At 37.5% G+C, this 13,814-nt stretch overlaps 1 protein-coding gene across 1 annotated transcript in view; it reads left to right on the top strand.

Annotated features, from left to right (window-relative positions):
• pcsk1 (proprotein convertase subtilisin/kexin type 1) overlaps positions 1 to 13,814 on the top strand; it is an 85,878-nt gene that overhangs the window by 38,276 nt on the left and 33,788 nt on the right. The window contains exons 7-10 of the mRNA XM_072583258.1: positions 283 to 455; positions 1,220 to 1,432; positions 6,148 to 6,248; positions 13,045 to 13,278. Of these exons, the coding sequence (XP_072439359.1) occupies positions 283 to 455; positions 1,220 to 1,432; positions 6,148 to 6,248; positions 13,045 to 13,278 (721 nt within the window). The remainder of the gene's footprint in view (positions 1 to 282; positions 456 to 1,219; positions 1,433 to 6,147; positions 6,249 to 13,044; positions 13,279 to 13,814) is intronic.

The raw sequence follows: 13,814 nt of genomic DNA, 5'->3' as shown, positions 1-13,814 counted from the left end.
AGGCTGTAATGATCACTCTATAATACAGTGTGCTGAAGCTTCAAACCCCTGTCATGCCAAAAAAACCACTTGAAGTATGAGCGCAAAGTATGTTGAGTGGAATAAAACCTGATGGTATTGGTATGATTTGATTATTCACCCATTGCTTGAATATTCAGTACTTCAGTTCATGTCCTATTTGCTATTTCTGATTGGTGAATTTTACATAACTTATTGTGTTTAAATTGAATTTCAGACTAATGTCACTCGATCACTAATTTTAAAATCTTGACTTTTCTTTAGGTATCAGAATGCTGGATGGCATCGTAACAGATGCAATTGAGGCCACTTCAATTGGATTCAATCCACAGCATGTGGATATTTATAGTGCAAGCTGGGGTCCAAATGATGATGGAAAGACTGTGGAAGGTCCTGGGAGACTTGCACAAAAAGCATTTGAACATGGCATTCAGAAGGTGAGTATTGTAGATAATTTTATGCCAAAGTAGAAATGCAGAACTATTCTAACTTTCAAACTTGTTGAACTCCTTAGAGCTGACCAAGAACAAATATAATTTTTAAATATTTGTAGAAAAAACATTTGTGCTGTTGTGATTGTCCAAACTAAGAAAGAGGTTTATATTACCGTAATAATTTAACACATCATTTTATCAGGGCTTTTGGAAATATATGAAAAGTAAATAAATATTTTAAAGATAAAGTAGGACCCCTAATGGATGCAGGAGAGAATATATAGAAAGTGATGGTTTTGTGAAGATTTTAAATAATGTTGTTAATTAAGATCAGAGAAAGTTAAGAGGACATTTTATAATAGTTTTTAAAATATTGAATGAGTTTGATAGCTTAACAAAGAAATGTTAGTTCCTTTAGTTGATATTTTAGTGACAACAGGCCATCAATTTATAATGCCACAAAAAAAGGGAAATGTCTTTGTGTAGATTGTTTAGCATAAAATATTTTATCAGAAGAAATGGTTGTGTCACAGATTCTGGTATCAGTAGATGATTTTTCAAGAGAATAATGGATTATTATTGAAATAGAGGAAGACGTAAAGCTATAATGAGACTGCATGGCATTTGAATTAATATAGATTGCTGTTCTGACAAACTAACACAGACAGGACATATTATATAGAATCATTCAATATCATGTTACTTTTGTTCAATTATATTATATGCAACTTGTCAATGATATTCAATTTAAAATTATGTATTTTCAGGGTAGAGGAGGAAAAGGGTCAGTTTTTGTCTGGGCATCGGGGAATGGTGGTCGTCAAGGTGATAACTGTGACTGTGATGGGTACACAGATAGCATCTATACAGTTTCTATAAGCAGTGCATCACAGCAAGGGCTCTCTCCATGGTATGCAGAAAAATGCTCTTCCACCCTGGCTACAGCTTACAGCAGTGGAGACTACACAGATCAAAGAATTGTAAGTATCTGCCACAGGAAGCTCACTGTTTATTTATTTTGGAGTAATTAAACTAAATTTGCATATATAGTTTATGATATATTTAATTAAACCTTTAATAAGACTTCAAATCAAATATCAAAGGAAATCTATGAGCACTTTGAACATATTAGCAGGCAGATTCATTGGTATTCTTCCTGGTATGAAGAAATACAAATATCAGGCTGTATTTTTTCAAGTGGGTCAGGGTTGGAATTGGGGGCAGCCAGTGCTGCCAGTTAGTATATGCGAATGCAATCCTGAGCCGCAGCCACTCTCTGAGCTGCTGGATCAGATCATGGACGCCAACTCACCAGTTTGCAGCTTGTCATCAATTTAGACCTAATTAATGTAAGTAAAAAATTTCCACAACAGAGATGCCCCATATGGTATAATGATCACAAGGTTGCCTATCGTGTGGAGATAATAATCAAACAGCTCTTTTAATTCTACAAAGTAAAGAAAGACTATTCTGGTATCTCCTTTCTCTCTCTCTCTCTTTCTCCACATCTCAGAGCAGCAGCTTCCACCTTGGTTGATACACCTATAATTTTGTTACTGCTGGAGGGCCACCCATTGGCAAACCTGTTCTCTGGCTTTACATTGACAATTTATTTAAAAACAACAGCAGTTTATTTAAAACCACCGCATAACCGCACAATCCAGGTGGGGTCCATATCTAGAACTGATTCTTAAGATCATGTTCCTGCACCCAAATAGAAATTCAGCCCATGTTGAAGTTGCATTAAAACTCCATCCATTATGATAACATCATCCAGGTGGACAAACAGGAAGTCTAGCATGGTGTCCTGCCTGAGATGAAGGTGATACACCTGGCTTCTGATTGTTGTAATTCTACCTTTTTATTTAATGTTATTTGTATCCATTACTATCCTACAATTAACTACTCTATAAGTGCTTCGTCTTGGTAAGACTCACTAATGGTCTATCTTCTACCAATAATAATTAACCAGACCTTTAAAGTGAGTACAGAAAGAAAGATGGATTTAGGCCTCGTGTGGTGCAGTGGTAGTGTCCCTACCTCTGGATTAGGAGGCCTGGGTTCAAGTCCCACCAACTCTCTAGGTATTGTCATATTATCTGTCATCAGGTTGATTTAAAAAGAAGTATCTGGAAAAAAAGATTAATGGCAGTGGGCTACTCCAAACACAACCTTCAGTGGTTGGTACCAAAAGCCTAATATGACACTCATGAAGATGGATTTAAAGCAATTCGAACTGGGTCCCATTATACTAAGGCAGGGTTGTGATGGATGACTTTAAAATTTATATAGGACAGAATAAATGAAACACATTGTTTACAAAATCAGAGAGGTTTAGAATGAGAGGTGTAAATTAAATTTAAGAGGTTTAAAATAAACAGGAGAAATTTCCTTCTAATCAGCTCTGAGGATATGACATTTATTTCCAAGGATAGTAATTGAAGTAGAATTACACTACTATTCTAGATTAGATTGAATAGGTGGTTTTGAGAAAAAGGCTGAATGTTATGGGAACAGATGGGTATATGTAATGAATTTGTTTAGGTGGAAGTAAACATCTACAGAATCCACTTCAAGTTGTATGATCAATTTATTCATGTGCCTATAGAGCTTTCATTAGTTCTCTAGCTTTTCTAGCATAGGCAGGGGAAAAAATGGATGAAGGGAACACTGGCAAAGCAGTTCAGTTGCCTTTATTCACAAGATCTGTTGAGTCGGTTTTTGTTGATCAGAAAATTTTTTCTCAGCCTTACCTTTCTGAATGGTTGGCAAGAGGTAAAGGGTGGCTGACTCACTTGTGAAAGGTTTCTAATTTATCAAGTTAAAACATCATAAATTAGAGCAACTTCTGAAGGAAAGATAAGATTTAAACTGGATTTTGATTGCAAGAACAGTAACAATTCTTGTGCTGGTGGAGACCTGATTACTTCTCTGTATCTTGTTCTGAGCTCCAAGCTGTTCAGTTACCTGAGAAGGAAACATGTGGTTGCTTTTGGCAAGCAAAAGCTATTGTCATCAAAAACTTGTCACTAGTCCATAGACCAATCAACTTCATGTTGTGACCAAGCTTCATCCAGAACCCCTCAACTTTATTCCAACTGCAACCTAATCATCAATGTTTGTTCAAATAGCTTGTTTAAACTATACATTTTTTAAATGGCATTTTAATCTTAAATTGTTCTGATTCATGGAAGATTTTGCATTTGGTGGCATTCAAACAAACGTGAACAGAAACTAGGACAAAAAGTGCATTTAAAAAATTGAGTACCAACTTTGAATGTCAATTGTGGCCAAACCTGTGTTCTTTTGTCATGGGATTTCTGTTCCAATCCAATGCAGTCCAAAGGAATAGATCAAGGTATCATTTTTACAGTTGCTGAAATGGATGTAGGTAGTCTCAAATCTGGATCATAAGATTATTGTTTCTTTAGCACCATGTTGGATCTTTTACTCAAAAAGGACACAAAGTATGCTTCCTTAGAAAAAAAATTTGCTTTTCTAGAGTATGCCATGTACTTGACTGTGCTGAACTGGAACTAGAGAATTTGGTGCTACCAATGGAGGTTTCATATCAGAAATTGTTTTTCTCTCAATTTGGCTTCTAAGAATTTGATAATAAGATTTTTTAAAAAGTTCAAATATATGTAGATACTATCAGAAGTGAAGGTGAAGCTAGTTAAGTGTAGATTGCAAGGCTATCATATGTAAATACATTCTGATAACACAATGATAAACTTTTTGTGGCGATTCCCATACTATCAAGCTAGAGGTCCAAGGCACACTTCTTAGTCAAGCACCTCATAAGACAGGCTTAAAATATTAAGCTCTTTAAGGGCTAAAAGTGAATTTTGCTGAGCCCAATGAGGCCATAAGGCTGTTTAAGGTACACACATACAGGAGGTGCACTCATAAACAGGTCCCAACTTCTTACTTACTTCAAAAATATTAGTTATACATAAATGTAATTTAGATGTCTTTTATGCAGAATTAAGAGTTTAGAAGATAGAGTCATGGAGTCAGACACCATGGAAATAGACCCTTCAGTCCAACTTAGTCCACACTGACCATGTTTCCAAACTTTACCTATTTGTGTACTTAACCAAATGTCTTTTAAATTTTGTAAGTGTACCTGCATCCATGACTTCATCTGACAGTCATTTCACATACGAGCCAGTCTCTATATTTAAAAAAAAAGTTGCCCCTCCTTTATCAATCTTTCTCCTCTCACTTTAAAAATATGCCCCCTAGTTTTGAACTCCCTCCCCCTAGAGAAAAGACCCTTACAATTCACCTTATCTACGCCCCTCATGATTTTATAAATCTCTATAAAGTCACCCCTCAAGCTGTCAGTGCAAAAATGTCCCATCCTATTTTTTTAACTCAAACCCTCCATTGCCAGCAGCATCTTGGTAAATCCTTTCTGAAACCTCACCAATTTAATAATATCCTTCCTATAGCAGGGTGACCAGAACACTGCACAGTGCTCCAGAAGAGGCTTCACAAATGTCCTGTACAATCTTAACATGACATCCCAACTCCTATACTCAAAGGTCTGAGAAATGAAGGCAAGTGTCTTAAATGCTTTCTTAACTGCCCAGTCTACATGTGGCTCAAAATTCAAAGAATTATGTCCCCGAACCACTATGTATCTCTTTTCTATACCATTACCCAGGGTCCTGTCATTAATTGTTTATTTTACCAAAATGCAATACCTCACATTTATCCAAAATAAACTCTATCTGCCAATTTTCATCCCATTGACCCAATTGATCAAGATCTCTTTGTAATCTCAGATAACCCTCTTCACTGTTCAATATACCACCAATTTTGCTGTCATCTGCAAACTTACTAACCATGCCTCTTAAATTCTCATCCAAATCGTTTATCTAAATGACAAGCAAAAGTGGACCCAGTACCAATCCCTGTGAAACACTGTGGTCATAGGCCTCCAGTCCAAAAAACAACCCTCCACCACCATTCTGTCTTGTACTGGCAAGCCAATTGGCAAACTCCCCCTGAACCTCATGTGATCTAACTTTACTAATTAGCCTAACATGGAACCTTGTCAAAGGCTTTACGAAGGTCCATTCTCTGCCCTCATTAATCTTTTTGGTTACTTCCTGAAAAAAAAACTCAATTAAGTTTGTGAGACACAATTTCCCTTGCACAACGTCTTGCTGACTATCCTAATCAGTTCTTCCCTCTTCAGATATATATAAACCCTCTTTCAAAATCACTTAAAACAATTTATCCACCACTAATGTCAGACTGTAGTTTCCAAGCTTCTCCTTGCAGTCTTTCTTAAAGAAAGGCACAAGATTTTCATGTACAATACAAATAAGTTTAACCAAAATACGTTGGTCTCTTTTCTTAAACAAAAATCAATAAACATTATTGAAGAGCAGATATTTATAATAGTGTGTGAATGTTCAATTGCAGACCACCTCCAGAGGAAATGTTTTCCTACTGCTGACCATGCTGAAGCTCAAACCTCAATCCCTGATAAACATTGTTATCACTCCAACCTGTCAAGAAATAAATAATAATATTTTGAGAGTAATAGTGTTTTACAATTTTCAGTTCATTGAGGTTTGATAAATTTGTGAATATTCTCCAGCTTGTGCATATTGTGCAATTTATTCAAAATGTAGCAAAGATTAGCAGCAGTATAATTTTATTTCTTTTCATTTTTCAGACAAGTGCCGATCTTCACAACGACTGCACAGAGACTCACACTGGCACATCGGCATCAGCCCCATTGGCTGCAGGCATCATTGCCCTTGCTCTAGAAGAAAAGTACGTTAAACTAGAATAATTCCTTTGAAATGGATGGTTAGTGGATAGTGAAACTAGTTAATCCACAGCTAACGATTTTACACTACATTATTGTCCTTATGAAAGGTAGTTCCCACAAAGTATATGATGTGGCACATATTTGATACATTGAACAGGTACATGAGAATGAATTCAATGCTTTGAAAGTATGTATTTGAGACACTGATTGAAATCGGCAAGGTCTATCTCGATATTGCGAACAATACGCTACATCTTTTATATAGCTGCTGAGTTGGATTATTGCTTGTTAGCTGCCTTATTAATACAACAACTTGCCTCATTAATATTCAACATCCCATCATACCAAATGCTCTGAACAAGCCAAACATCAAGAATTCTCAACATGAAAATCAGAGTGGGTACCTGGCATTCAGTTCACTGCTTGCTCTGAAGGACCTCTATGTTGGACTCTGGGCACCAACATTTCAGGGCACAGTCTATGGGCACTAGCAGCACGCACCTCATATGCATGGACATTGACAGCTGACATTTGTCATCTTCCAAGAACTCTCATGGCACATATCCAATCCACCTCCAGGATGCTTCTGCATTTCAATTCTGCACCTGGGGCTATACCAGCCACCATCACTGTAATAGTGCAGCAAGGACACTGGAGGCTCAGGGACATGTAGCTAGCTCATTGACTGGTCCAAGCTGCATCTTTGTGCTCTTCATTTGCTGTTATAGTACATAGTCACTCTGGGTCTATCTAGATTGTCACGACATCCCTGCCTTACATTGCCTTGCCTTAACCCCCCCCAGCCAGCAAAACCATGCTCGCATTACTTCTATCTTGCTTGTTCTTGAATGCAGTCTTATAGCCAAGAAGCTTAGTTGTGATTGCCAGCTGTCCACTGTCAGGTCAAGGGAGTTAGCCTTCGCAAAGTGAGTCCTGGCTTAACAGACCGTTGTGCCATAGAGTCAAGTGCAGAGTTTGACACCACTCCACAGGTTTGGACACCAACAGACAACAAGTAGGGGCAGTCGGAGTCTAACTTCTATCCAGATAAGGATGAGGAACTGAATGCTGGGCAGCCCACCACCTGTTTTGATTTTTCTGCCCTGTTGTGTCTGTTTTCTGGCTGGAATGAAAGAGAGGCAGGTGTTGAGAGATGAAAGTGGGTGGCAGAGCTGTCGTTTTTGGTTCGGGCAGGGACTTATCCCCAGTGAGTGAGAGCATGCAGGGATAGTAGTGATGAGAGATGTAGAGTGGGTGACAGTGTGGCAGAGAGAAGATGTTGCCATAGTAAGTGTCGAACAGCATGAGCCTCATTGGTTATAGTAGCAGAGTTACAGTGAGTACGAGGTATCGGAGTGTAGATAGTGGGACTTACACTGGTGAAGTGGAGATCATCATTTACCTTCATGTGGCATTGCAATGTATTCCTTCAAAAGCTCTTCATTAGGAAGGCCTTTTGCCGAAAACATGGATTTTCCTGCTCCTCAGATGCTACCTGACCTGCTGTGCTTTTCCAGCACCACTCTAATTTTGACTCTAATCCCCAGCATCTGCAGTACCCACTTCTGCCTAGTGTATTCCTCTTAGACAGCTGAAACTGCAGACATGGATGGCAACCTTAGAAATGGCTGGCATGGTCTGGTGTTGATTTCTCTCCAGAGGTCCTTGGAGAAGAAGACACTTTATCCACCCCAGGAAGCAGCAGCTTCAGATCTCTGCCCACAAAGCAGAGTGCCAATTTCTCTTTGCCTGCTATGTCTAGGGCAAATGTCAGAAATTGCACAGCACTAGTTTAATGATGCTAGTCTGGGTGCACAATGGTCTTTGAAAGATGCAGTTGAGCCAGAGATGGTAATCAGTTCGAGAATATTTTGGCAATGATGAGTTGTTCCCAAAACGGTGTGTGATACAGTGGAGCATGAGAGATGCCATGGGGATAGAGTAAATAATAAGGCAAATAAAATCAAAAACAGTGTGATTTTGGGATATCCAAAACAAACCCAGAGAATGATGGAAGAGCTCAGCAAGTCATGTCTTCTCTTATATCTATCTGCAAGAAAATCCTGGGTCTTTCTTTTCCCCTTAATTCAGTCAACAGCTCCTCCCTCAGTACTACACGGTGTGTAAGTTCATAAAACAAGAGCAGAAGTAGGCCATTCAGCCCATTGAATTCATTCCTCTGTTCAACAAGATCCTGGCTGATCTGATAATTCTCAATCCCCATTTCGCTGCCATTTTTCCATAACCTTTGATTCTCTTACTGATTGAAAATCTGTCTGTTTCACTTTTTAGTATACTTAATGACCCAAGCTCTACATCCCTTTGCAGTAAAGAATTCCGTAGATTCACTACCCTCTGAGAAAAGAAATTCTGCAGCATCTCCATCTTATGTGCGAACCCTTTTTCTAAGATTCTGCCCTCTAGACCTTGAATCTCCTACAATGAGCAACAAATGTTTGACCTTGCTAAGTTCCCTAAGAATCTTGTGTGTTTCAATAAGGTTAACTCCCATCCGTCTATATTCCAACAAGTATAGGCCAAACTTACCCAACCTCTCTTCACAAGCCAATCCCTCCTAGTGAACCTTCTCTCGACTTCCTCCAATGTCAGTATATTTTTCCTTCAATTAGGGGCCCAAATCTTTTCACAGTATTCTAGCTGTGATCTGACTAGTATAGTCTTGTAGAATTTCAGAAAAATTTCTGAACTTTTAGACATTACTTCCTTTGCCACCTTGTATGTTTTTTCTTTCAATTTTATGCTATTCTTAAATTTCCTGTTTAACCATGGTTAGTTTATTTTCTCCCTCAAATCCTTCTTTCTCAGTGAAATATATCTTGGCTGTAAGCCATGGACTTCTTCTCCTAAAAAGCCTGTTATCATTCCTCAACTGTCTTTACTGCTAAACTCCTTTTCCAGTCCACTCCAGCCAGCTCTGCCCTCATTCCTTTATAAATGTGTTTATTTAAGTTGAACACAGTTGTTTCTGAGCCCAGTTCCTCCATCTCAAACTGAGTGCTAAATTATACCATTGTCACTGTTTCCAAAGGGGATCTTTTACTCTAATGTCATGCATTAAACCTGCTTTTTTTTTAAACACATCACCAGATCCAAAATAGCCTGATCCTCGGTTGAATCCACATTATATCATTGTGGGAAACTGACCTGAATACCTTCTATGAAGTCTTCCCTCTGGTTTCCCCTGCCAACCTGACTATCCTAATCCACATGAAGATTAAACTCTTCCATGATTAATGTACTGCATTTGTTATATGACCTCATTATTTTCTGCTGTTTCTCTATGTTGGTATACTTTGTCCCTTCGGGTCCCATTCTGGGCATTATTATTCAAACAGCTATCCCATAATTCTACCAAAAACTGTCTTGCTTTTCTATTTACACCTCCCCCCACCCTCCTTAGTTTAAAACCCTCTCTACAGCACTGGTTATTTGATATTCAGCTCTTTCGTTTTGTTTGTGAATAGAAGATTCTTCTGACATTACAATAATTGTAAGGAATTCAATCCTCAAAGATACATATCTGACAATTCCTGCAAACAATTTTATGCAGTACAGGGCCGCAAATAGGAACAAAGGAAAATCAGCAAATTGTGACTCACTAAGAATTATTGTCCTTTTTAAATTTTCAAGCAGATAGGTTGCCACACAGCCAACATAAATAAAAATGTTCATCTTATGTAGAGTATGGAAAATCTTCAAAATGGAACCAGAAATACATGAAGAAACTCATATGAGCTGAGACACTGGAATTCTGATTAAAGGTCTTTTGTTAAACAATTGTTGGAGATGAAACACAAGTAGTTGTCACCAAATAGTTCATCCTAAGGCTAACAGCTGTGAGGACCTAGGAAATGGTCTCCAGAAATAGTTATATAACTTTCAAAGGGCAAACTGCGTCAAGATGAGCCTGAGGAATTAAGGAACTTTTCAAGCAGTTAAATTGAATGAATATAAATCATCAGCCTCTCTTTTTAATTGGTACATTTGTTATTTTAAAAGACCTGATTTGCAGCTCATTGAAGAACAAAGATACACATTGATGGTGTACTAATCCTGGTGACATTTTAGGCAGCAGATGAGGGAAATGGTTCTGAAAGGCTCTAGTACTTAGAAAATTAAAGGATTGCACAGACCACCAGATACATTTCATACTAATCATCTGAGCCTTCTTATAGGTTTGCTGACTAAGCATATTAATATTGCCTAGTTTATCGCATAAGGAATGAAAACATAATTCATATGAGTTTAGGCGTGAATAATATTCCCTCTGATTCATTCACAGAGAGTCCAGTGTTCCTGAGGATTCAGGGAGCAGTCACTGTAACATTAACATTTATTATCCATACATGAATCAATCACTAATGCAGCTACAGATGCTGCTCATTAGTCATTTGTTGTTAAGAATAAGCACACAATGAGTTACAAAAAAATGTATTGTCTGAAGAAAGTTGTGACTATCCTAATGATTTATTCTTGATGAAGGGAGTGATTTGTTAAGGGGTCTCATTTGTCAAGAATGGAGGTTGGGAAATTAGGCTGCAATGATTCAGCTTTCTTCCTATCTGTAGTTCCTTCAAGTATAGCTTTCTTATTGCAATTGTTGAATCATACTATTGATCTAAGTGAGCTTACTTTCAATTAGTGCATGTAGAATTATTTGGATCATGTTAAACAATAGGTAGGCACCATAAACTTCCCAGGACAAGATGAACACTTGTCTCCACTAGAATTGATTGCAGAGCATCCACAGCCATATTGGTCATGAACATATCCTCAAGAATGTTCTCATTGTTATTTTAGGCTGTCGTATTCAATGGAAGCCTGTAGAGGCAGGCATTCACAAATTCCTAACCATACATACTTTGACAGAGTCACTGGTGGGTTCATACCCATGCTTATTTCGGGGGAGGTGAAAGGTAGCTTCTCAATGATGACTGCAAGCTAAACTCAGCCTCCAACGTGTTTTAATGAACACAGAGAATACTGGAGAAACTTGGCAGATCTGGCAAAGATAGATAGTTAACACTTTGAGTCTGGCATGACTTCTTCAGAAAGGAATTGTGTCACCATCCTACTCTGATCAGGCCTGTGTGTGCCTCCAGGCTGACACAGTGTAGCTGATTTATAACTGCCCACTGAAATAGCTGAGCAAGTCACTCAGGTTCAGCAAACTATTACAGGAAATCTGAAAAAGAAGAAAACAAGACACATCACTCAGCATTGTTTTAGGTACTGGAAATGATGAAGACAGAAACTCCATAGTTAACACTGAGTGTGCTACAATTGGGTGACCAGTCTCAGTATAGGGCATGAACTGCAGGAGTTCCTGAGGCCTATCTAACCTTTTTCAGTTGCTTCATCAATGGTCTTCCTCCATTAAAAGATCAGAGGTGGAGATGTTCAATATCGCACAAAGTTCAGAAATTCAAGACTTCACAAATTTTGCAGCGTGCTGCAGGACCTCGACAGTATTCATGCTTGGGCTGCTAAGTGGCAAATAGCATCATTTGTGGGGAGATGGTGGTGTTGTGGTAACGTCATGGACTAGTAATCTGCATGCCCAAGTTAAATTTCTGGGGAAATGGATTCAAGTCCAACACAATAGCTGGTGGATTCAATTTTTGTTAATTAATTCTGGAGTTGAAAGCGAGTCTCATCAATGGTGATTGTAAAAATATTTTTAAAATATTCTATGTATCTCTCTGGTTCACTAAAATATTTCAGGAAAGGAAATCTGTCATCCTTACCTGGTCTGGTCTGGATATGACTCCAGACCCACAGCAATACAGTAGACTCTCAACTGTTCAGTCCAGTGGCCTAGCATGTCACTCGAGATTGGTTAGGGAGAGGCAAAAATGCCAGACTTGTTTGAGAAACCTGCATTCAATGAAAGAATGAAGTAAAAACATTCATGCCATAGAAGTGCTAGGCATTGACTGGCTCCATCAAGTGAGACTGTTACTATCCCCCTAGAGGTTGAATGGTACTATCAGTATTAAATCTGCCATCATCCATACCATATACTAGCTGCCCATTTTATCTGGACATTAAGTGTTATTGTATAATACTTAGGTTTAATAATTGCAATACGATGAAACGTGGTACATTACATTTAATTTTACTATGTACTGTGTGAAAGCAGGAAATCTTTAGCTCTTAGCCTGCTTTTGTTTTCATATGGTTAGCAACCTCAAAATCATAATTACATGTTAAGATAAAAATGTTACTGATTTGTGTAATGTTTTGTTGCAATATTGGCATATTCTTATAAACAAGACACAAGGTAAAGTTTTGTACTTGTGTGGTTAAACTGTAGACTGAGTTGAATTGCAACTTGATTGTTCATTTAAGCATAGTTAAGATATTCTTATTTTAAAGTTTTGAAACAATGATATATGTTGAATTATAGTTACAAAACTCTCTTTTTTTGTCTATAACAATAGAATTTGACATATTGTTTACTGTTCTGTAGTCCATGTCTTAATGTACGAGGATACTAAGCTTACAGCACTTGATAAATTGAAACAAAACTTCAAAAGAGTAGCATATAATTTTATAGATATAATTGGGTCTACATAGCAGTTATATTGCGCATTATAGAGTCTGTATCAGCAGCAAATTCCATCAATAATGATACAGAAAGGTGCTGAGCAGAGGTTGACTTAATAGAAGCATGGTAAAATGGACAACTTTAAGTTACAATAATGCTTTTTTACAATGGTACTAAAAATTAATTAATGCCTGACTTAGCAAGTTATGCTATTGCTTTTTCAAAAGCCCAAATCTTACATGGAGGGAATTGCAACATTTAATTGTCTGGACTTCTGAATATGACCCACTGGCCAACAACCTAGGCTGGAAAAAGAATGGAGCCGGCCTAATGGTGAACAGTCGATTTGGGTTTGGCTTGCTCAATGCCAAGGCACTAGTTGATATGGCAGATCCTAAAACCTGGAAGGGAGTGCCAGAGAAGAAACAATGCATTGTCAAAGATAATAGTTTTGAATCCAGGTTAGTAATTATATTGTTTTATTGCATTCCTAGCATTTCAGTGTTATAAAACTTAATATATTTTCAGTTACTATACTTTATTCTTAACATCAAAGTTTAATAATCCTGATTTTGAAGAGTTCAGATAACCATCAATAAAACTCAAATGTTAGAGGAAAATATAAAGAAGTAGTCTCACATGCTGCTCCAGACTATCTATTCTCCTACATTGGTACTGTATGTTGTGGCCCAATAGATTTAAATTACAATTCAGAGAGCAAAAGTATGGAAATAAAGTAAATAATCAACTAGGCATGTTTATATTTTAGAAATCATAATTTTTGTTCCAGCCATGATTATAATCCAGACAAAGTGTTTATCTTTCATTGATATTTGTTAATAGCTACTGAGAGAAAAAAAATCAGGGTCATGATCAGTTATCTAACTTTAAAAACGATCTGTAATAGTATTCTACATAATAGCTTGAAACATTATCCATCCATCTGTTAAATCTCCATTTCATTCCAAACAAGCCTAACTAGATGGAAAATCCCTCC

The sequence above is a fragment of the Chiloscyllium punctatum genome, chromosome 2, assembly GCF_047496795.1.
Source record: "Chiloscyllium punctatum isolate Juve2018m chromosome 2, sChiPun1.3, whole genome shotgun sequence".
NCBI lineage: Eukaryota > Metazoa > Chordata > Chondrichthyes > Orectolobiformes > Hemiscylliidae > Chiloscyllium > Chiloscyllium punctatum.
This window is presented reverse-complemented; position numbering and strand designations above follow the sequence as displayed.